The sequence below is a fragment of the Peromyscus maniculatus genome, chromosome 3, assembly GCF_049852395.1.
Source record: "Peromyscus maniculatus bairdii isolate BWxNUB_F1_BW_parent chromosome 3, HU_Pman_BW_mat_3.1, whole genome shotgun sequence".
NCBI classification, from domain to species: domain Eukaryota; kingdom Metazoa; phylum Chordata; class Mammalia; order Rodentia; family Cricetidae; genus Peromyscus; species Peromyscus maniculatus.
This window is the reverse complement of record NC_134854.1, coordinates 50,118,369-50,140,088: the sequence shown is the minus strand read 5'-3', so window position 1 is coordinate 50,140,088 and position 21,720 is coordinate 50,118,369. Positions and strand designations below refer to the sequence as shown.

The 21,720-nt window shown below is 38.7% G+C and overlaps 2 protein-coding genes across 2 annotated transcripts; both read right to left on the bottom strand.

The window, feature by feature from the left end:
• Nucleotides 1-337: 337 nt before the first annotated feature.
• Nucleotides 338-7,586, bottom strand: LOC102907628 (serine protease 58-like). Its single transcript, XM_042273124.2, has 5 exons — nt 7,270-7,586; nt 6,363-6,510; nt 3,881-4,131; nt 1,006-1,151; nt 338-588 (listed from the first exon to the last, which is right to left on the bottom strand). The coding sequence occupies exons 1-5, from the start codon at nt 7,307-7,309 to the stop codon at nt 439-441; spliced, it is 735 nt and encodes a 244-aa protein (XP_042129058.1). The 5' UTR covers nt 7,310-7,586; the 3' UTR covers nt 338-438.
• A 3,274-nt stretch (nt 7,587-10,860) lies between these two features.
• LOC102907313 (serine protease 1-like) lies at nt 10,861-19,006 on the bottom strand. The gene is made up of 7 exons (XM_006997102.4): nt 18,871-19,006; nt 18,491-18,634; nt 15,716-15,871; nt 14,108-14,270; nt 12,731-12,984; nt 12,042-12,178; nt 10,861-11,100 (listed from the first exon to the last, which is right to left on the bottom strand). Exons 3-7 carry the CDS (start codon nt 15,753-15,755, stop codon nt 10,951-10,953), a joined length of 744 nt encoding a protein of 247 aa, XP_006997164.1. The 5' UTR covers nt 15,756-15,871; nt 18,491-18,634; nt 18,871-19,006; the 3' UTR covers nt 10,861-10,950.
• Between the last annotated feature and the right edge of the window lie 2,714 nt (nt 19,007-21,720).

The following is a 21,720-nucleotide window of genomic DNA, read 5'->3' as shown; positions in this document are numbered from 1 at the left end:
GTGTGTGTGTGTGTGTGTGTGTGACAAATGCCTCATTTAAGAGCAAAAAAAAAAAAAAAAGGAGTTTCTATGACCAAGATTGAGAGCTGTGCATTTATTGGTACAACATAAATACTTAGAACGCAGTTTGACAACATGATCATTTAGCAAAAACAAAATCAAAAAACCTGACAACAGTAGGTTCCCCTAGTGTCTGTCACTTCAGAGTCACATGTTTCCCTTAGTTTACTCAGAATCTACTAAGAAGCTGGTGGTTGATCATTTTTGTGTAAATGAACAAATGTTACTAAATTTCTTATTACTCTAAAAGTTTACATAATGAAAAAAGCAGGAGTCATAAATTTCTGATGTGATTTTATTGGGTGTTTTCTCTTGAATTTTGAAGAGAGTTAATTCTTTGTAGAGATTGCGTTATTCTACACTGAGTGGTATGGCTTCTCAGTGGGAATGCATTATTTTCAAGATCCATCTTGCATAAGGATGAATTTCAGTGTAGAAGCCTTCACTTCCCTTGGTTATGCCTGCTTTTCCCCAGGACAATATTCCATGAAGCCTCCCACTGCAGATGGCTGGAGCAGCTGAGACTTCCTGACAGAAAGAGATAACTAGATGTCAGTGTCACTTTGTTGCCATGGATCAAGAGTAAATCCTAAGACATGACATGTACCAGTAGCAAAATCATCTAGGGGAATGAATTCATTTAATGGGCGAGGTGACAACTGTTGCTTCTATCTGGTCTACTCTCTCTCTCTCTCTCTTTGCAGTTCAAGTTTTATCTAACTTGAGTGCAAGTAAGAGAAAGGACAAATGGCCTACCCTAGATTTCTCCCACTCTAAGATGAGGGAAATGAAGTACATCGCAGAATGAACAGTCAGGGAGAGGGACTTCAGCTTTCTGCCCTTTACTCTGTGGAAAGTCTTTTTTGATATGTGATGTTTGATTTCCCAACCCTGCCTCTATCCTATAACAGATCCTGTACTGTCCTCTTGCATGAGTAAAGATACCTTAATTGAAGTCATAACATTAAGCGAGTGTCCTATGCACATGATGTTCATCCATGTTTCCTGTTTCTCTTTTTGGAGAATGTTCCAGCAGTCACTTTGGGAAAGAGAATACTGATTTGTCCATGTCAGGATGTCAGGATCAGTGACTGTGGGGAAAAAAGACAGATGAGACCCAGAGTTGTTGTTCTGAGGAGTGACCTTGTGACCAGCCCTTAGATTGTGAATCAATTAATCCCTGAGAATATCCAATGCAGGTAGCTGTAGACACTCCAAACCTTAGAGTTTCTCATGCAGAATCTCCATTTTGAAGAAATAGATCCCAAAGTTCCTCATATATCCATCACTAGATGTATATTTCTATCTACTGTGCATAATCCAAAAATTTTGAATCAATTATATGGAGATTATGAATGTCCACAAAGAAAAAGAAACAAAACCCTTGGCCTCCAAAATTCCTTCTACAACCTTTTGTTGGAGATCTGTTTCATCATCTTTACATTTTATCACATACTACAAATCTATATAAAATTAATTTTTTAAGCTTTCTTTCTTTTTCCTTCCTTCCTTCCTTCCTTCCTTCCTTCCTTCCTTCCTTCCTTCCTTCCTTCCTCCCTCCCTCCCCCCCTTCCTCCTTTCCTTCCTTCCTTTCTTCTCTGTGAGTGTGTGTATGTGTGTATAAGTGTGTGCTTATGCCATGTGAGCCTGTGAAGGTCAAATGACAACTTTGGGATTCAGTTCTTTGATTCTAACATGTAGGTTATGGGGATTGAATGTAGGCCATCAGTTTTGGTGGCAAGTGCCTTTACCTGAAAAGCCATTTTTCCAGGCCCCAAGACCAGTCATGCTTCACTTAATGATGGATGTGTTCTGAGAACTGTATCAATTTGTACTTACACTTAACAATTACCTACCAGACAATATTTACTTACACAAATTTAAGTTGTAGAGCCCACTATCTATTTCTGCTATATTTTGTAGTATTTCCATCTTAGGCTGTATGCCTGCTTAGCATGTTGACTGCAGTTGGTATTGTCACACAAAATGGTAGCTACTTGTGAATGAATCTAAACATACGTGAACATAGAAAGGTTTGGTAGAATACTATTGTTAGGCACTTTTAAGATGTAAATTGAACTTTATGGGATTGTTATTACATGTCTATCCTCATTGTCTGAAACACCATTATGTGGTTCTTGGCTATAAATTTGATCATTTATAAGTGGTTATTTCCATGTATGCGTGTCTATATAGAAATGCACATACACATTTCCCCCTGAGAGATCATATTGTTTGTTTCCATCACAGAAATTGCTACCATACTGCGAAAGTCTGGGTACTTTAACCAAGGGACTAAGTATTTTAATATCTAGTAAAGAGTAGTAAGAGAGGAAAAAAACCCCAATGTGTCAAGCTAAGCATTGTGGTACCTACAGAGCTGATACATATCTAGTAAGATGATGTTCTGTAGATTAGATCAAAACGTGTTAAGTCAGAAGAAAGAGAGAAACAAGTTATGCTCAGTTTTATGTATTTTTATTTTGGGGGAAAAATTCACTTAACAAGCTATATGAAAGTAACAAGTTACTTGAAATAGAGATTTCCTTATAGATATTGGGACCTTTGTAGGAAGGTCATTTAGAGATAGTCTGTTGTAGTTATTTTAATATACAGAACTGACACAATAAAATCTTCATGTAGTAAAGATATGGATTTCTCCATCATGTGTGAAACCCATAAATTATTTTCATAAGGTGTGATGGAATTACTTCAAATAAAGCTTAAGAAGTCAATGACAAAACCCATGTGAAATGTACTATTTGTTTGTGTTTTTCAGAAAGCTTAGACACTTAGATTCCTAGTCAGTTTGTTTCTAAAGTACAAAGTTTCAAAATACTGAGAAAATCAAAGTTTCTATAGTTTATTTGTTGTGAAAATCATATTTATTTGGAAAGTGCTCATTTGTTTTCACAGTGTGGCCACCGGAAGCTGGGTTTAAACCTGACTAAGCAACTTTGAGAAAACCTGAAATAAGCACAACATACAAGCAATCACTGCACATCCCACAAGGACTAAAGCACATGAGAAAGCCATGTTTGAAGAGAAGCTCCAGCAGACATCAGTTCACTCTAGTCTTGCCAAGTTGTGCCCATAAGCAGACAGAAGCGTGCTTATACTACATGCTGTGATTATTTTCCAGTGAGATGTGTCAGCCTAGAGATGTAACTACAAGCATGTTGTAATGATCAACTAGTCTATGAACCACCCAACTCTACACACACAGGTGAGGAGCTTTTGTTGCGACACAAGTTACGAAAATTATACTCTGCAAGGAACCAGCACTGGCAAGAGGGTAGACTCCTCCTTCAACCTTTTCTTTGTCATCCAGGGTCCCACGGAAAGAACGTGTCCGTATGTTCCTCGACACAGCCTGGGTGCTCTGTGGTAGAGTTGAAAGCATCCTTCATTCCTTTACCTATTGCAAAAGATTTGCTTTGCTTTTTCTAACCTCTCTTCTAAGAAGTACATGGTAGGCTTTCAGTAATTCTCACTGAGAAGCCCACCCTCCACCTTCAATACCCTCTCTATGAATGAGGACTCCCAGTTCTTTCTAATTTACTTGTATTCAGTTTACAGGCCCCAGTTCTCAACTATTTTAGAGATAGAACAATTACGGCCCACTCTATTTGTTGCTGTCATAGTAGCTGTCCTGCATCAGTCTCATGAGTTTATCTGTCACCTATTGGGAGTACAAAGTCTTGACAGTAATCATTACAGGGTTAATAACTTTATATTTCCTCTTTCTATCAAGTATATTCAACCACCTCTTTTCCCAGCCCCAACCCACCCAAGATGAAGAAAACAATCAAACACTCACAGTTTTGGTAGCTATTCCAGGTCCATGTTGGTATAAAGCAGGTTTCATTAAATATCATGGGTTCCATAGCTATGGCTATAGTTCCCACATGCATGTTTATAGCAGCAGGGAAAGAGAGTTTTATCAGCATCAGGTCGTTTTTCCGGAAATTTGCATCGAAATTAGGATGGACGACAGTCAGTGAGTAACTATATATCTGCTCCCTCTCATTTTTGATGTTGGGTTGGTAAACTCCCAGTCGGATTTTAGCTCTTGGGAAAAAAGAAAAGGCAGAGAGATGAAGAGAAAACCATCATACAATGTCAGAAGTCGCCTTATCCAATCAATTTAGTTTTGCTTTTTAGCTGCATAATTGAAGTGAAACTAACATTGTGTATAAAATGATAGTTTGCAGGATTATGATGTCATCAGCATGCACATGGAATGACCAACATGGGGTCTGATATCTACAGCATACTCAATAGCTCCTATTCTAATTAAGATGTGAATAATCTGAACTAGAAGTCAGGAGAGAAGTCACCACATTTGATGGTTCCAGAGCTCTTTGTATACTCCATATTTGCTCAGGCAGGTTTTGAACTTGTACCTACTACATCTAACATTCTTAGCCTATCCAGTACTCTTCTCAGGACTAGATAATTATTTCTGTGTCATCTACATTGATCCCAGATTCTCAAATTTCCATGAGTAGTTTTGTAGAGATAACAAGTCATCATTTCCTGTTACATTCTCTGCACAAATTCAGATACCCCTGTCACAAGGTTAGTCATGCAACATACCAAAAGAGATATTCCCTTCCCAAAGTAGTTCACAGTAGTAACAGAAAGTCTGCTTATGAACTCCAGCATCATGTGAACCATTTTTTGTTTCCTGTGTATCTGTCCTAATGCAGAGAGCAAGCCTTCAATCACTATTGAGTCAAATTTGTCTTAAACAACCAGGTGGCTAAGTTTGAAATGGAGCTGAAGCTCTGGGTCAGACTCCCTCATTCAAAACATCCTTTTTTTCCTTAAAAATTTGTTTTCTTTTATTTTATGTGTATGAGTGCTTTGCCTGCATGCGTGTATGTGTGCTACATATGTGAAAGTGTTTGTGGAGGCCAGAGAAGGACATCAAATCCCACTGGAGCTTTGAGTTACAGACTGTTGTGAGTTCTGTGGTGATGTGAGTGAGTGCTGGCAAGTGCTGTTAACTGTGGAGCTATCTCTCCATCTCCTCAAATGGATTCTTGATATCCAACAAAAATACTGAGATTCTCAGAAAGAAAAAAAAAATGTTCTTCCTCATTTGGGGATCCTAGCTTGTATTGTATACATGTATGTATTTAAACAAATATTTACCTGGTTATAGAATAACATTTAGAAAGAATAAGGAAGAGTAGTAGTGGGTGATGAGGAAGTATGAAATAGCACATAAGTTGTGAAAGAGGATATAAAGCCAATTTTTCTTCTAATTCTGTCATGACTTTTTTTCTTGTAAGTGTATAAAAATGTAATTGGCCGGGCGGTGGTGGCGCACGCCTTTAATCCCAGCACTCGGGAGGCAGAGGCAGGCGGATCTCTGTGAGTTCAAGGCCAGCCTGGGCTACCAAGTGAGTCCCAGGAAAGGTGCAAAACTACACAGAGAAACCCTGTCTCGAAAAATCAAAAAAAAAAAATGTAATTGATAGTGAAATCATAAAGCCCTAAGTGAAGCTCCGTGGCTTCAACGTGGTCATTCTAAATGTTTAGAAACTCAGTGAGACATGTGAAGTTTGGGACTGGGCAGTATTTGCTTGAGTGACTCGGTTCATCTAGCTGTGTGATGTTTTAATTTGTGATTTCATTGCAATAAGATGATTGAAAAATGGATTTTCCAGAGATGCATTATTTTATACTAGGTTCCTTGCTTTCTCTTGTTTACCTGCAGGATGTGATCTCTGCCTTCAACTTCATCCTGTGACCACCTCTCTTACCACATATACTCAGTCAACCCTACTTCCTCACCATGCTACAACCCTCACAGCTTTGTAACATCAGAGACTACTGAATGTTGTTCTCATTGCCTGGAACATTTCTAGGCTTTATTCATTTAGCTGACTTGTGTTTTTCCTGCAAGCCTCCTATCTTCAGAGAGGCCTAACCTGCCCACCTTGTACATTATTCTCACACACCACACCCTGCTGTCATGTTTTATTTACTTTTGATCACTTCTCTGTTTTGGATTACTTCTTAGGTCAGAATGTATGATCCATGAAGGAAACGTATTTCCAGGATGTTCACTTAATGGTTATATTAAACAATATAGTAAATGATTTGTGAAAGTTTATAGATGAACATTTGAAATACGTCTTCTAAGGCTTCTTATTAATTTCTGTACTGAAGTGTGTAAAAATGGAAGAAGAGCCAATCTTCTTGGATCATCTAATCCATGAAAAGCATGGAAGGTTGTTTCCTAGACCAACTTCCATAGTGTAGATCCCCATGATTAAGGAGCCACTTACGGTAAGGAACAATGAGCAGCAGTGAGCACCCACTGACGGTCAATGAGAGTCCCCACACAAGGCTCTGGCTTGGACTGCAGATAGACCATGTAAGGAATGTTAAGACTAACTGGTTCATCTGAGTCCTGATCTTCTCCCAATACAGTTTCTGGAGAATTAGGGATTAGGGAAGGAACAGAAACAAAAGGTTTAGTAAGCTAGATTTAGTTAGGGTAGTTTTCAAAGACATCAAGGCCTTTATTTTTGATATTTAAAAAATTCACACAAAATAATGTGTCATACAAACTATACATGTTAGGAAACTAATGATTGTTTTTGTCAAGATGGAATTATATCAAAGCTATCTAATACTAACACATGGGCTCATCTGATGCTGATCAAAAATTCTGACAGCACTGTGTATTAGAAAAATGAACAAAATCAACAAATACTTTAAATATTAGTTCTTACCATCAATTTTTGCCAATAATTGGAGTATAAATTAAATACTTTTTGACTTTGGTAGTGAAAAGAGCATGGAAACTCAAAATTTATAGACTTACTTTCTGATTAGCCTACCTTCCTACTTAGACCCAAACTTCCTAACATCTAATATGGGAAAAGGAACTGAGACTATGTTGGGGGAATCAACTGCCTACTGAGAAATTCCTAGGCATGTTTCTGTAAAGCCCTCACAGGCAGGGTACTCAAAACGCTCCCAGACATCAGAGGGACCCAGAGAGTATATGGTAGGAAAATATGTGAAATAAGAGCCTTTTCTTTGATTTCCTTTGGCAGATAATATTATCTTTAAAATGAATCCCCATTTCTCACTCTCTCTCACATGCTTGGGTGGTTACTCCACCTTGCAAGCACTGGTATACTTATCTGGATTTCACCCTCAGCAGAAACTTGACTTCAAACTCACCTACTGCACCCAAGAGAGTGAGGATGAAAAAAATCTTCATGGCGAGCTAAGGTTTCACCAGAGTAGACTAAGTGGCCACACTGTTGATTGTCCCAACTTGGAGCCCTGCGACCTTGACCACAGTGGCTGAAGGAGAAACACTGGTGGTAGGAGGAAAAGGCAAAGGTCTTACAAGAATCTTCAAACTATTTTCTCAAGATCTGACCTATCGAGATACGTGGGAGTCCCCAGGATCTGACTCTGATGAAGGTGGAGAGGAAGACCAAGGCAGGGACCTTGGTGCTTCCTGTGTAACACTAAAACCTTCCCCAGTCATCAGATGTACCTGCTGACCCCTTCCCTCCTCCCTTTGTGACATGGTTTTTCTTTGTTGTCTTCCTCCTCCCCCGATTGTGACTTTAAACCCGCCTCCTTGAGCAGCTCTGCCTTCCCAGTCTCCTTGCCATCTCTGCAGGCTCTCAGAACATTGATATATAAACTACATTGCCAATACCATTTTGACTTCTCCCCTCCTTTTTGTGCTGAGGAGCCTGTAGTTCTTACGGAAGTTAGTGGCAAAATCAGGACTCAGAATGAATTCTTCAGATTCCCTGTTGACAAGATTGAGCTTTATCTGAGACCTGGGCTCCTAGCAAACAGCATTGGTTATGAAATCCTCTCACTGTTCTATGACTGGGAAACAAACCAACACAGTGTACCACCTTCATAAGACATGGGTCAGGCCTTCTGTTCACTTTTGTTTTTTCTGACTCCAGTATGACTACTCATTCCCTTGTTCTCCCACAGCAGATCCTGGAGCTTCTATCTTCCCACCAGGCCAGATATATTCAGACTTACCAAATTCACTTTTATTTTTCATCATAAATGATGAGGAAAGATAGAAGTTTATTTCCTTAAAATTAGCTATCCTTAAACATTTTCTATTCAGCTAACTTTTTTCTGTTGATTGCAAAACAACCCTGAATCTGAATTTCCTTCCTTTTTCACTTTTTGTTATTTTGTACACTGCTTTTTTTTTTTTCTGAATGGACCATGGTATTTTTTATGAGAAATGCTGTGGATATCGCTCTATATAAATAAAACACTGATGGCCAGTGACCAGGCAGGAAGTATAGGCAGGACAAGGAGAGAGGAGAATTGGGGAAACAGGAAGAAGTGGGAGAGACACTGCAGCCACCGCCAGGACAAGCAGCATGTAAAGACGCCGGTAAGCCACCAGCCACGTGGCAAGGTATAGATTTATAAAAATGGGTTAATTTAAGATAAAAGAACAGTTAGCAAGAAGCCTGCCATGGCCATACAGTTTATAAGTGATAGAAGCGTCTGAGTGATTATTTTATAAGTGGATTGTGGGACTGTGGGGCTTGGTGGAACCTGGAGAGAAGCCCTCCAGCAACAAATAAAATCTGACAAGATAGTTTCCTGATTACGCAGAGATAGGTAACACACAGTAAGGGTTTACCTCTACTGTTTTATTGAGAATTTTATAAATGTATATAATGAAATATGATCATATCCACCACCACCCCATTTCTCCTCACCAACTCTCATTCCCCTCAACACAACAAAAAGGTAGTTTAGTGATAACTGAGGAAATAACACTGAGGTTAGTTGTGATTGTACAGTTAGCAGCCTATTGATTTCACAGTTAAGACATTTCTTTAGCTTCATCTTAGGGGAAATAATAGTATTACATTTGAACTCAGAGATTATCTAATCAAATATCAGCAAGAATTAAAAAGGGTTAGAACATGAGTAATGGAATAACCATCTTCCTGATGACTGTCTATCCAGAGTCTCCTGTGGACAGTATGCTTGTATTCCTCTGATATTTGTATTTCCTCCAGTTGGGACTTAGTCTCTAGAAATTCCACCAAACACCCAACATAGAAACATTGGCAAGTGGTAATACACCCTTGAGAAACAAGATTTTGGAGAATGGTAACATACTGGTGGGTGGAGGTTAGGAAAACAGAGACAAACTGATAAAAGAAGAAGAAATGGCAGCACCCTGTCACTGAAGCCCTGATGCTTTGGGAACAAGGACATTCTGGGCTTTGTTCTGTCTTCGCTGGGAACTATTTCAATGACTTTGGGCAACTGATTGCTTAACTTTGCATTTCAGTGTCACTGAGTTCTATAACTCATGCTACGTAGCAGGGATGTTTGTTGTAGCAACATTTCCCTGATATATTAAGAAAAACCTAATTATTTCTTTAAAATGTAATGGAAACAGTAACCTTATTCTTTTTCAAAACAGTTAGGTTTCATAGAGTCTCCCATATGTGAAGCAATCAGTGAGTTTTTATTTTATTTTTTTTTTGGTTAAATAAATGATGAAAGAAGCCTTTAAATTCCATAATAGTTCAACATCTGCTCACCTTCTCATTTTTCATTTTTTCTTTTGACTTGTTTTTATTCTTTGACAATTTTATACACATGTATACTATTTTTATGTAGCTTTCTAGTTTTTGAGATTATAATATACTTATTTCTTTTTTCCTTCCTTCCCTCCAAACTCTTCCATATACCATTCATCACTCTCCTTCAAGTTCGTGGTTTCTCTTTTTGCTAATTGTTATTGTATGCATATATGTACATGTTTAAAGATACACATTCTTGAATATAACCTGTTTAGTCTGCATAATATGATTCTGAGTTTTCATCCCCATTACCTTTTTAAAAATTATTTATTTGTATTTTATGTACATCAGTGTTTTGCCTGTATGTATGTCTGGGCGAGGGTGTCAGGTCCCCTGAAAGAGGAATTACAGACAGTTGTGAACTGCCATGTGGATACTAGGAATTGAACCCAGGTCCTCTGGAAGAGAAGCTGGTGCTTTTAACCACTGAGCCATCTCTCCAGCCCCCACATTACCTCTTTTTATTCTTCTATCCTGATGAAAGCCTTCTTAAAAAATAAAAAGCTTGCTTATGTTGGTGCCTTTTAAAAAAAACTCAGGAGCCTGGGGAAGGAGCCTACTGGGCCTTGTGAGCCTTCATTTAGAAGCTTCCTGAGATTTTGAGTTTTATTTATGTCCTGAACCTTGTAAGTTTCATTTGCTTCTTGAGCATTAAGTGACCTCCCTCCACAATGGTGAGGACCTGAGTTCAAAATAAAAAGCTGAATGTGAAGTACAAACATCTGTAATCCAGTGCTCCTCCAGGGAGCAATGGGGTGGAGACAGAAAAATCCCCAGAGGCTTATGGCCCAGCTAGCTGGGCACACACGGCTGGGAAAACAACAGAGATCCTGTTGTGAACAAGATGGAGGTCAAGGACCAACACTCAATGTCATTCTCCGATATCTCTATGCACTCAATCACACACACACACACACACACACACACACAAATAAATAACATATCAATAGATTAAAAATAAATAAATAAATAATAAAATAAAAACACATAAAAAAGAAAAAAATAAAAAACTCATTGAGTTTAATGATGGTTGTTGCAATCATAGGAACTTATTTCCTGGAGTCTGGGCAGTTTATCAGTGGCTGCATCACTGAAAAAGATGACATCCTTCTCTCAGCAAGTTTGAAGAGGAAGTTCATCATTAGCAAAGACAATACATAGGCAAATGTACGGCAGAATACAATGTTTTTATTTCCACACCCGTGTCGGGCACAGTGGGAAAGTGCAGCTGACTGAAAGAGTGGCTCAGGAAAGACACTTAATTGGCCTCAATGGTCCGCTGAATCCATTCCAGGTAGTTGCACACTTTGGTGGATACACCAGGTTTCCCTTTCTCACCACAGTTAGCGCCCCAGGAGACAACCCCTTGGAGTTCTCTATTGCAGACCACGGGGCCACCAGAATCATACTGAACAAGAAGAAAAAGACAATCAGTGTTCTTGTTGATACCCAGATGACCGAATGAAGTTAGATGTAGTCCATTATTATCCTGGGGCTATTTCTCAAGTCCTTCAAGTGACACCCACTCTACTCCTGGAAATCCAGCATGCAGTATCCTTACTCTATCCCTAATACACTTATTTTTTGATGGTGCTACTTCTTTCTGTCCGAGTCCTGTAGAGGCTATAAAAGGTGAAGACTGGAGAGATTTAAGGTTGCCTCATCAGCTCTGCGTTTCCACAAGAGTTCCCTGCAATACATTTCAAAAGGTTGCCTGTGGGTATTGTCTGGACAGTCTTACTGCCAATTTTAACTATCACATCACAAACAGAAAACTTACAGTTCATCCTAAAGCTATTCCCCAACTTTCAGGTTCAACCTCAGAAAAAATTTATTTTAATTTTAATTTTGTATGTATATGTGGGATGTGTGTGTGTGTGTGTGTGTGTGTGTGTGTGTGTGTGTTTGTGTTTTTGTGGGGAAGGGCAAGCATATGTTGTGAGTGTCTGATGGAGGTCTGAAGTTGATACTGAACATCTTCCTTCACTGTGCTCCATTTTTGTTTCTCTAGACAGAGTCTCTCGTTGCACTTAAACTTGTGGATTCCTGGTACTCTATTCATCTTGCACTATTCATCTTGTTCCAGAGATCCCCTGTCTTTACCTCCCAAGTGTCAGCATCACAGATGGCTGCTATGCCTGTCAGCTTTTATGTGGATTCTGAGGATCCAAATTTCAGCCCTGGTCCCTGTGAAGCAAGTGCTTTATCTACTGAGCCATATGCCCGCTTCCCCCTCCCCCCCCCACCTCCGCTCTCAGATACAGAGTTATGGCCTTCTGCATTTCATCTGGAGAAATACGTTGGCGGGGCTGAGACTGACAGACTGGGAAGGGGGGGAAAGGGACGCACCTGGCAGGTGTCCTTTCCCTCTTCCACAACGCCAACACAGAACATGTTTCTTGTGATCTGATGTGGGTAGTCACTGTGGCAAACAGAGTCTGACAGGATCGGGGCATTCAGACACTGAAGATCGGAAGAGAAGCTGTCTGTGGAGTGAAGAGCAGACACAGAAAAGTATTCACGTGTTCCGTGATGTTTCTCTCCCACCCTCTCTCCTCTCTCACAACACCAATACTTTCTGCGTCTTTCGATTTGACTAGGCCTTAGAATTTTGGAGGATTCTTTTTTTTTCCTGGAAGATTTTCCAAATAGTTCTAACCAACAAGTTCTTCTTTCTTGACATAACTGTTAGTGGTGACAGATCTGAAGTCCAGAGACATTCCTTTAAGCTGTGTTCTCCAGGCTGAACTGAATCTTGTAATGTTCTATATACCATCCCAGTATCTAATGCTATGATTATCACCAATCATACTTAAATTCATTGACTTCTTTCTAATAATTAAATTTTGTTTTATCTTTATATGATCTCAGCAAAATAAACTCTTAAATTTTAAATTGCATGTTCCAAGACTGCATGTGTCCAAAATTATCTTTAGGGAAACAAGCTTTGAATGAGAATTTGGACCAGGTAATCTCTTTCATGCCTTCCATGTCTGGGGGTTCTCACATTTGGGACTTACGCTCTAGGTAACACTTACTTCCCACATTCACTGTGTCATCCCAGCCTGACACAAGGCACTCAGTATCAAAAGTTGGACAGGAGTTTGGCAGAGAGACAGTGGACACGCGAGAGTTGATGGTGGCTGGCGAGTTCAGTTTAATCAGCATGATGTCATTATCAGTGGTGTCATTGTCGTATTTGGGGTGGGGGATGATCTTGGATGCATAAACGATTTGCTCACTACCCTCAACTTTACGAATGTTTGATTCTCCCAGACGAACCTGTAGTTGGCTGTATTTATAAGGATGAAAAGTTTTCTAAGTATCCATCTTGGAGTTCTTCCCCCTCCTCCAAACTTTAACCATGAACATAAACACAAACACCTCTTATTCAAGAATCTAGTTCATTGCACTTTAGGTAGCACTGGTTACTCCTATCCTAGTCACAGAGTTCCTTATGCGTCTCTGCTAGTGCAGACTCAGAACCCACCATCTCACTAGAATTCAAGGCAGGAGATCGAGACACGTGTCCCCTACAGAACAGTCATGGGTGAAAGTGGGATTGGAGAAGATTGAATGGCACTTAATATTTTTCTTCTGGTTGCGATCACAAAATTTAAGAGAGAAGTAAGGAAGGACTCAAAGATGGAAAGTATTTAGAGCACAGAACAAATTCTCCTTTTCCATGTTATAATAAAAAATGGTATATTTTATTACTTCATATGACATTTTTATAATCACAGTTGAGATACAATTATTGAGATTATGTATATGGTCTCAGGTTTTTGAACTATGGGGGCAGCAGGAGAGGGGAGAACAAAGGAATCCATGGCTGATATGTAAAATTAAATTAAATTATAAAATAAAATTTAAAAAAAGAAGAAAAATACCTGTAAAATCCAAGGGCAATATATGTCATCACTCATAAAATTCCTATGACTACTAAGACATCTAGCTTTTGATCTTTTGTCTTTTAATCCATCAAGTGGACTGGCAAATGGCTCAGTAGGTAAAGGTGTTTGCTGTTAAGCCTGATGACATAAGTTTAATTCCTGGGACTCATATGGTGGAAGAATAAAAAACTCATGAACTTTTCGACTTACCTCCACACGTGTCTCCCATAAAGTAAGTGATAAATATAAAAATTATTTTACTCATTTAAGGATAACTCTGCCACTGGGCAGTGGTGGTGCACGACTTTCATCCCAGGACTTGAGAGGCAGTGGCAGGCAAGATCCAGGACGGGTACCAAAGCTACACAGAGAAACCCTGTCTCGAAAAACCAAAAAAAAAAAATAAAAAAATAAAAATAAAAATAAAAAAAAAGGATAACTCTACCTTTTTCTTATTTATTCTTTTGTAGGGCTAAGGGAAAAGTGACCTTAGATTTAGAAGTGTGAATATTGGATACTTACGGCTTATAACAGTGAGCAGCAGTCAGTACCCATTGGTCACTGACAAGAGAGCCCCCACACAAGTGGTAGCCAGCATTCAGGGATACCTGGTAGGGGACAGAGTTGTTCCCACATGCATAGCCTCTAATAATCTTGTCATCACTATCATTACTGGGGACAGTAGCTGTTAGGGAAGAGGCAGAAACTCTGTTACACAAATCTGTCATGGAATTCCATTCATGAAATTTATGCAGACTACACCAGGTACCAGTGTTCTCTACCATTATCAAATCAGAAAATGTTGGACTTCAGGTAGGCAGTTGTTTGTTTTCTTTTTTACATTTTATTTATTTCAATGTAGATATTTTTGTAACTTATTATGTCTTTTATATCAGCCTCCTTATATAAGAAAACATTCACCTTTAGATACTGCTTTAGGTTTGATAAACCTTGTATTCTTACATATATATTTTAACACACACACATGATGGCATTCACACACAGCAGAGACTCAGAAAATAAATGTCTTACAGCCACTTTTGTGGATATAAATGTCGTTTTAAGGTATCAGACTCAGCATCCACGCAAATACGTTAAAACCCTATACAGTAACTTGCTTGTTGTGTATGTTTATTAGTGATTGCAGAAGTGCTGATGTGGACTAGCTGTTTCTAGGAGGGAATAGAAATGGAGTTTGCAGAAACCACTTGAGAATATTCTTGCTCTTTCAGGAAGCAACTGTTTTGAATTTTTATTTCGTCAACATTTTCTTTGGATTTAGCCTAAAGTGTTTATTGAACATTTTACAGAATATCACAGTGCCCTCCCTGATCTTTCCTGTTATCCTGGTTACTTCTCTACTGTTTATCACCACATTCAACATTGGGAATTATGACCTGCACATTTGTTGAGATTTCTTGTAGCTATGAAATATTGGTTTTGCTTTTTAATATCTAAATTTTTAATTTTGGGAAAGGAGTCTTTAAGTTTGTAGATAGTTGTAGTAAATTGTACCAGTTCAATGTGGAAGAAGTTAATATAAATGTTTAGTAATACAATTTAGTAGTACTAACACTGAAATAGACAATTCCCTCTTTTTTTTCACAGTTGAATGATATGAGACTTTATACCAATGAGAATTCATTAACAGTTTTCTCAAAATTGGTTAAGGTTTTATCTATGACACATAAGATGTCTTTGCCATGTCAGATCTCTTGTTCCTAGTAAATGACCAGCCTTTTAGTCTATAGGAAACTCAGGCTCACATGGTCACAAACTCTTCAGTGAACACAGGTTAATTTTAACAATTAACTCATGAGAGATAAGGTCCAACACTTCTTTTATGTGGACTACTGTTTCCTTTTCTTCTCTAACTTAGAGAGCCTACCTGGAAGTTCAGAACACATTCTGCATCTCTTTGCCCCATATACTGGACACTTAGTTTCGATGAACTCTCTCTGATAAAAATTTAGTCTTTTATAAACACAAATGCTACACACTAATTTCTCTACATTTCTACCATCTTGCTTTCAGACCTTATATTCAACAACCATTGTTGATTTCTAAACACAAAGCCCACATTTATGTGCAATGTATATCTCCGCTGATGAATTCTTTTGAAGGACTCACCAGTAGCTTTGATGAGAACTAGGAAGAGGAAGATCTTCATGGCTGTTCACTAGTTCTCCACAGGCCAATAGGATAAAGGCTTTTTTTCCACAGCTATTTATGCCTCCAGATTTGTCATTGACACTCAGGGCCATAGGTGCCAGAAAAGAGATTTCACTGTAAAGTGAAATAAAAGAAAAGAAGAGAAAAGAAAAGAAAGATACAGAGTTCAGTCCTTGACAGATAAGAGAACGCAGGACCACATGTAAGCATTTCCCAATTTCCTAGAAATCTACAGAATGGAAGTTGCAAACCTGGTGGAAATTGTTTGTCTCCAAAGGAAGTAAGATGTATTCAGCTCACAGTACAAAGCTGCATGTTTCTGGATTCCCAGATAAAAATAAAGATTCTTGTTGTGAACTTTTGCCCACAGGACTGAGTTAAACCTTGTACCTCTGGTGTGTAACTAACAGCTCTTTCACAGTTATATACTTGGTTGATTTTCTAGGCACAGAGCACACAATTAAATGCAATGAGTGTAACCCACTGGTTCATTCATTAGAAAGACATAGGATAATTCTGATTCTTTATATTCACACTTACTTTTCGTTGTTAGGGGGACTGCATTTGAGATCATCCTGGAACTTGATAGCAAGTTCAGGGCCAGTCTGTGCAATTGTCCTGTTTTTGGTTCCTGAGTGCTGGGATTGCAGCTGTATGCCACCATGGGTCGTGTGTTATCACTTTATGGCAACATCCCCCCTTCCTCTGAACAGTTTTTTCTGAAGACATCACTGATAAAACATCCTGTGGTTTGGTTTTAATTGTCACTTATCACTGGATGGCGAAACACTTAGAGCAGCCTTGGTTCAAATTTTGAAGGAATTTTTTGCACTTGACAAAACAATACTGTTGTTTCTGCATGCAGCATTGAGGATAACAATTATGATAAAAATATTATGTCAAGACCATCAAGTTGTTCTTATTATACCTTTATAAATGCATTTAAATTTTTGCTTCAGCTTAAAAAGGGACATAATTTGTCAATAATAGGAATTTAAAACACAAACCTCGATTTCATTTTGCATTTTAAGAGATTAAAAATTATAAATAAAGTAGAATGAGCTCTATTTGTTTACAGTTATACTCTCTCAGTAACCAACTCTTTTAATTATTAGATAGTACTGCTTATAGTACACAGTGCCTGGTCATTCAGAGTTATTTTGAAGCAGTTCAGAGCACAAGAATGCAAGCCTAAACAAGGCTAGCACGACTCCCAAGTTTAGTTTGGAGTACAAAAATTTGGTAAAGTATTCTTCAAAGCTTTGCAGTTTTGAAGGCACATATACACAGAACACATAATTTCATCTAATAAGCAAGAAATCAGCAACTATCAGCGTTGCAGCTACATAGAGATACTCCATATATATTAACTTTCCTATATTTGTAGTGAAATTTAGAATCACGGGCTGTAAAAAGTTGGAGGTTGCCCACATTGACAAAAATCAAGGCCTGAAGCCTGGTTGCTGTTTGAATGTGAAATATTCCCCATAGGCTTATGTGTTTGAATGCTTGGTACCCAGGAGGTGGCGTTATTTGTAAAGGTTGTGCAACCTTCAGGAGGTGGGAGCTTGCCAGAGGAAGCACACCACTCGGGTTGGGCTTGGAGGTTTTCTCGCCTCACTCCACTTGCTCTTCTCTCTCTGCTTCCATACTCCTGCTGCCCGGGGATCAACTACCCCTGGGCTTGCATTCCTTCCCTACCAGGGTGGACTGTATCCACTCTAGAACTGTGAGCCAAAGTGAACTCATTCTGCCTTGAGCTGGCTTTGTCGGGTGTTTTTATCACAGTATCAGGAAAGTCGCTAGGACAGGCTGCTTACGAGTGTAGGCAGCGGTGTTAGTGACTGCAGAGAGGTGACTCCCTGATGTGCAGCTGTATTTCCGATTGCTATGACAGTGACAAGAGTGTCTTAGTCAAGGCACATAGTTGTAGACCAGGCTTAAATATTTTAAAAATAGGGTTTACAAAAGTCAGAATGTCAAAAACAACTTAATGGCCATTTTGTTGTACTTTGAAGGCCCACATGCAGTATGTATTGTACAAAACAGAACACACATTGCTCACTTTGCATGTTTTAAACCCATATTCCCTAAACCCTCTCCATTTTTGCAAAATATTTTAATAAAAATAAAAACATAATAGAGATTTCAGATCTGCATACATATGCTCATAGATATGTAGAAGAACTCTGCAATATTATAGTTGTTTATAAATTTATTATTTAAAAGACTTCACAGGAAAAGATGTTTTGATGAGCACTCTGTTGAGTCATTTCCTGGGCCTGAAAAGATGGCTCAGTACTTCAGAGCATTTTTGTTCTTGCAGACCACCCAGATTTGCTTCCCCGGCACACAAAGGCCTTGTCAAAGCTCCGAGGGCATCAAACATGCAGATGGTGCACAGGCATACATGCAGGCAAGTATTTACATGTGTAAAATAAAAATAAAAGATCTTCTAAAGTAAGAATTTATTTCCTAAGTAGCTACAGGCCTAGAAATTTTTCGGAAATCTTGATAAAACACAAAACCAATAATGTTATTCATACAGGGTATAAATAGCCCTAAGTGACTTAAATAACAGCCTATAAATTGGAAATGTAAAAAGTGCTTTTCAAAGTTTGTATAACTTGGGCAAACTTATATAGGGTGCATTCTCTAATAAAAATGTAGCTAGTTAGATCACCATATTTAACGTTATAGGGCTCTTATTTAAAGAGATGGCCTTGAAAATACCTGCATAGCATGATGGCTTCAGCAAAAGAGACAGGTATGAAGGGAAGATCATCTCCCTAGCAGACTTTCTGGTTGAGGAGGGCGGACTGGTAGAAGAGAGCCTACGTCCCCACACTAGTCAGCTGGGCTGATGAAAGAGACAACCTAGAAGGAGATGTGTCAACAATATAATGACGGCAGTGTATATTAGGCACCGCCCAAAGACCATTTCATCCTTCCCGGCGCTCCATGAAGCTGCTCCGGAACCCAGTGTCAGCTGGCGCCATCTTCCCAAAGTGCCACCCTACACACGGCTTGCCTGGGGAACCTGCCCTCTGATGTGACAGAAAACTCCATTAAGGAATTCTGTAGATTACTGGATATCAGTGCAGTGCGCTTACCACGTGAATCCAGCAATCCAGACCGGTTGAAAATGTTTGGTTAGGGTGAGTTTGAGGACCGGGATTCCCTGCCCCGTGCCCTGAGTCTCAGTGAAGCGTCTCTAGGTAACAGGGGAATTCCAGCAGACGTTGCAAATCAAACGCCTGGAATTGACAGTGGTGATTGTTCTTTTGGCTAAGCCAGAAATCTAGAGTCCACCAGACACAGGCTGGAGTGCCTTCCTCGTCTCGCCACACACACACACACACAGCTTTGATGATGCCCTGCCCATGAGAGGTGATTACTTTGGAGACCAGCAAGTATTGAAATCCTTGAGATTCACGGTGGGTATGGACGGGTATCGGGACTGCCCATGCCTAAACATAGATCCTTATGATGACAGAGGGCAGCAGAGATTACCACAGAGGTAGCCATGATACAGAGAAATTACTTTCTTTCAAGGATTACTTCCCCCCCGCCCTCCTCTGTCTTCTGTTTGAAATCTATTTGCAGGCTGACTCCAGGATAGGAAATGGCAGGCATTTGGTAGCAGTCGGGGTGCTGTTGGGATGATGATTGGAGAGAGATGTGAGTAGTCACCTCTGATGATGGTTGTGACGACAGGAGATTCGTCTGGAGTTCCAGAAATAGTCTCTCGTGGATTATAGGCATAATGACAGAAAACTGACAAAATTATATCTGTGTTTACCTCTGGGTTGAAACAATTTCTATATCATAAAGCAAACTTCAGGGCCTAGAACATTAGGTAAAGATGGAAAAATGGAAATAAAACAATCACTTATGACCTTGCAGGTAGGTTTTTTTTTTTAAAAAAAGATTTATTTAATAAACAGTAGAACCAGAAAAACAAACAAAATACCTAGATAATGACCACCTAGATTTATTTAATGCCTCAGATTTTCCATGAACAGTTCAGAATTGCTGAGAAGAGATAAATTTAATGAATATACACAGAAATAATATTCACAAATAAAATCCTCTACGTTTCAAATTTTTTAGTAACTTGAAGATACGGAATTACGTTAAGTAATTATATGATTTGATTCTTCTCAGAAAGTTACATTAACTGTGATCCCATAACAGGAAAGCAAAAATGGAATATAAAATAGGAGTTCAAACAAGCTATGAAAGATGAAAGCACATGAAAGAATATGTATGTTTATTATTATTATTAATATCATCATCATTATTTTAGGTGTATGTATATGTTTTTCTCTGTGTAAAGTCACACATGCATGGGTGCCCATGGAGGTCAGAAGAGTGTGTTACATGTCCTGGGGCTGGAGTTGTGAGTGCAGGGACTCCACTGAGTTCCCTGCAAGAGCAGCAAGTGCCCTTCACCACTGAGCAGTATGTCTAGCTCTATGAGTATGTTTTTGAGAATATTAAAACTTGAAGATTTTGTGTGACTGGTTGGTGAAAATTATAATTTGTAGGAACTGAACAGATTTAAAAAAAATACTTTTAAACTTTTTGTTTTCTTGTTCATTTTGGAAACAGAATCTTGAATTTGGCCCAGAGTGGCTTTGAAGTGGTACTTTCCAGTCTTATCCTCCTCAGTGCCATGATTTCTTGTGTGTACAATGATGCTGGTTCTGAAGTTAAACTTTTATCTTCTGTATTGAAATGAGAAGGTTTGCCTGATTTACTTTAATTATATTACTTTTTGTGTTTAGTTAAATTGATTAACAGTCAGAATCCTGTCACTTCTTGTGTGTCTGTCTTATGAAGAGAAATGAGTATGTTTTATGACCATTGTTCTATTTTACAGTGATCCTATTTAAATTTGTATTTCAAACCATTCATATACTTGATAAATGTGAAATTATATGTTTGGTCTAGAAGAAACTTTAGGATTTCTAGGGTGACCCAGACATTTAAAAAACACAGATCTATGTTTATAGATGCATTATTAATATATTCTCATAGATTGTTTGATATTCATATGAATCTGACATATTTTTGTGTATATTCAGCATGTTTACGTACTGTCTAGTGGTATCTACACCCATTTTCTTTGCAGTTTTCTGATAGAACTAAAGAATTTTACAAACAGGGTTTTCTTTGAGTATCTGGATATTTTTTTGTGAAAAAGTTTTACAAAATGTTTACTGATTCAAATCTAAGATAACTGAATCCTTTTTTTGATCCCGTAAGTTTAGGTTTTATTTTTCATGTAGTGCATAGTTGCAAGTCATATAAAAATATCTGTAGGATGTTAGCGTTGGGCTACAGAACAGATGAGATCAAACATAACAGTGAACTCCCCATAGTCTGAACCCAACTCCTTTTACATCTCTTGGTTGCCCAAACACAGCAGCAGAAAGGATTACAGTTTTGACTCCCAGTCTTTCATAATGCCTGGTGATGAGGGGTCAACAATAAGAACAGGTCTATCTAAGTAGCCAAGGACAAGAAAAACCCAACTACAGGATTGTTGTGCAGTGATGTCTTCATATAAATCATGCAGAGACAAAGCTAGAAAATTGTCTCCATCAAAATGGATTCACTTTTCTCATCTATATCCATATAAGATTATGGATATAGTAGAAAACCAGGAAGCCAGCCTTCCTTTGAAATTATGCTTATGGATACCTTGATCTAGGACTTAACAGCATCCATAAATATGAAACAAAGCTCTGTGTTGTTGAATACCTCCAGCCCATGGGAATTTTGTCACAGCAGTCTGAGCCGATTAATTAGTTATGTTTGCTGCACCTTACTGTACAGCCTTGTTTTTCTACTTTAAACCTGACACAGCCATTCATGGTTTTTTTGCTCAGGTGCCATTGCATCTTTTCCTTTATCTTGTGCCTGATATTCCTGGGAATATTGTGTTTAGCCTCTTC